We start from the raw sequence: 1,346 nt of genomic DNA on the forward strand, positions 1-1,346 counted from the left end.
CACCCCTTTCTTTTTTTTTTTTTTTTTTACAACACAACACTTTCATTCTAAATCTTCTACTAGAGCCGCTGATGTCACTCTTCTCAATGTGCTACATGTTTGTTTATTTAAAATACTTAGTTCAGAACCATAGCCATGATGAAAATTCTGCATCTCCTACTTGGCAGGAATCCTTTGTACTCCCTTAGCAAAGGCTAGGGAGAAAAGCATTCTGTGTTTTCAAGACCAGCATGAAGGAAGCAGGATGGGAGCTGGCCTGGCAAGTGCCAGCACATCACAGGACTCAAATCCTGGTCAAGCAAGGAAAAAGGTCAGCAGCCCAATGATGGGATGGGAGGGAAACCGAACTTGCCCCGTGGATTTGTAACCTTCTGTGAAAAACCCTAATTGGGACTTCTGGTCTGATGATGGGACACAAAATTCAGAAGATGTATAAAATCTCCTAAATATTGGGTCAGTCAAAAATTTCATTTGGGCTTTTCCATAAGATCTTATGGAACTTTTTGGTCACCAATATATATGGGGAAATACTGGAACTGCCAGCCTTTGTGAATTTCCTACTCTCTGCCCCCTATCCAGCCAGTTACTGGTAGGGTCTGGGGACAGACTGGTAGAGAAAGCTACTTGATGACATTTTTATCAACTCCAAAGTTCACGTCCCATGAGCCTCCTACCACATCCAGAATGAGCGAAGAGGGCTGTGGCACGTACTACTTTCTGAGAAAACAAGATGTGTTTATGGATAAACTTTTTTTTAATGTAATCATTCCTAAGGGTCACAAGCTCACAGAATATTTAGAAGTTTATGAAAACAAGAATGAACAGTTACTACAAATCGAGCTACTTACTCTCTAGGTAGGGTGTGAACTCCGGGGAGTTGGTAAACGGAGGCTCCACTGTGGAACTGCTGGTGTCTGCGGGGTAGGAAAGGACTCTCGCCAAATATGTCTCTCTCACATTTTTCACAATCTCATCAGTGACATCACACTCCGTGTTTGTTGTGTAAAAGCATTTGTTTTTCCAGTTTCCTAATCTAGGGCTGAGGAAAGGAAGGAAGAGAAATGGAACATTGTGATTTGCATCCAACAAGGTAACTGTTTTCTGGCTGGGGTGCTGTGTTCCAACACTGACTTCCACAAGCAATCCTGAGGAGGTCTTTGCTACGCTGAGCACTTCAGGTCCTCTCAGCAACCTTTGGTGGCGGGGGGGGGGGGGGGGGGCGCTCTGTAATTGTCTTTGTTCTTACAGATAAGGCCACTGAGGCAAAGGGAGGTTGGATGACCAGCACAAAGTCACACAGCTGGATTTTTGAGCCAGACAACAGTTTGACTACTGGGTCTGTGCTC

The 1,346-nt window shown here is 44.3% G+C and overlaps 1 protein-coding gene across 1 annotated transcript in view; it reads right to left on the reverse strand.

Moving 5' to 3' along the window:
- The window catches only part of F3 (coagulation factor III (thromboplastin, tissue factor)), an 11,056-nt gene that overhangs the window by 4,541 nt on the left and 5,169 nt on the right, over positions 1-1,346 (reverse strand). Inside the window, exon 3 of the mRNA XM_010860481.1 lies at positions 849-1,039. Within this exon, the coding sequence (XP_010858783.1) occupies positions 849-1,039 (191 nt within the window). The remainder of the gene's footprint in view (positions 1-848; positions 1,040-1,346) is intronic.

Source organism: Bison bison, unplaced genomic scaffold (assembly GCF_000754665.1).
Source record: "Bison bison bison isolate TAMUID 2011002044 unplaced genomic scaffold, Bison_UMD1.0 scf7180017864466, whole genome shotgun sequence".
In the NCBI taxonomy this organism is placed as follows: Eukaryota; Metazoa; Chordata; class Mammalia; order Artiodactyla; family Bovidae; genus Bison; species Bison bison.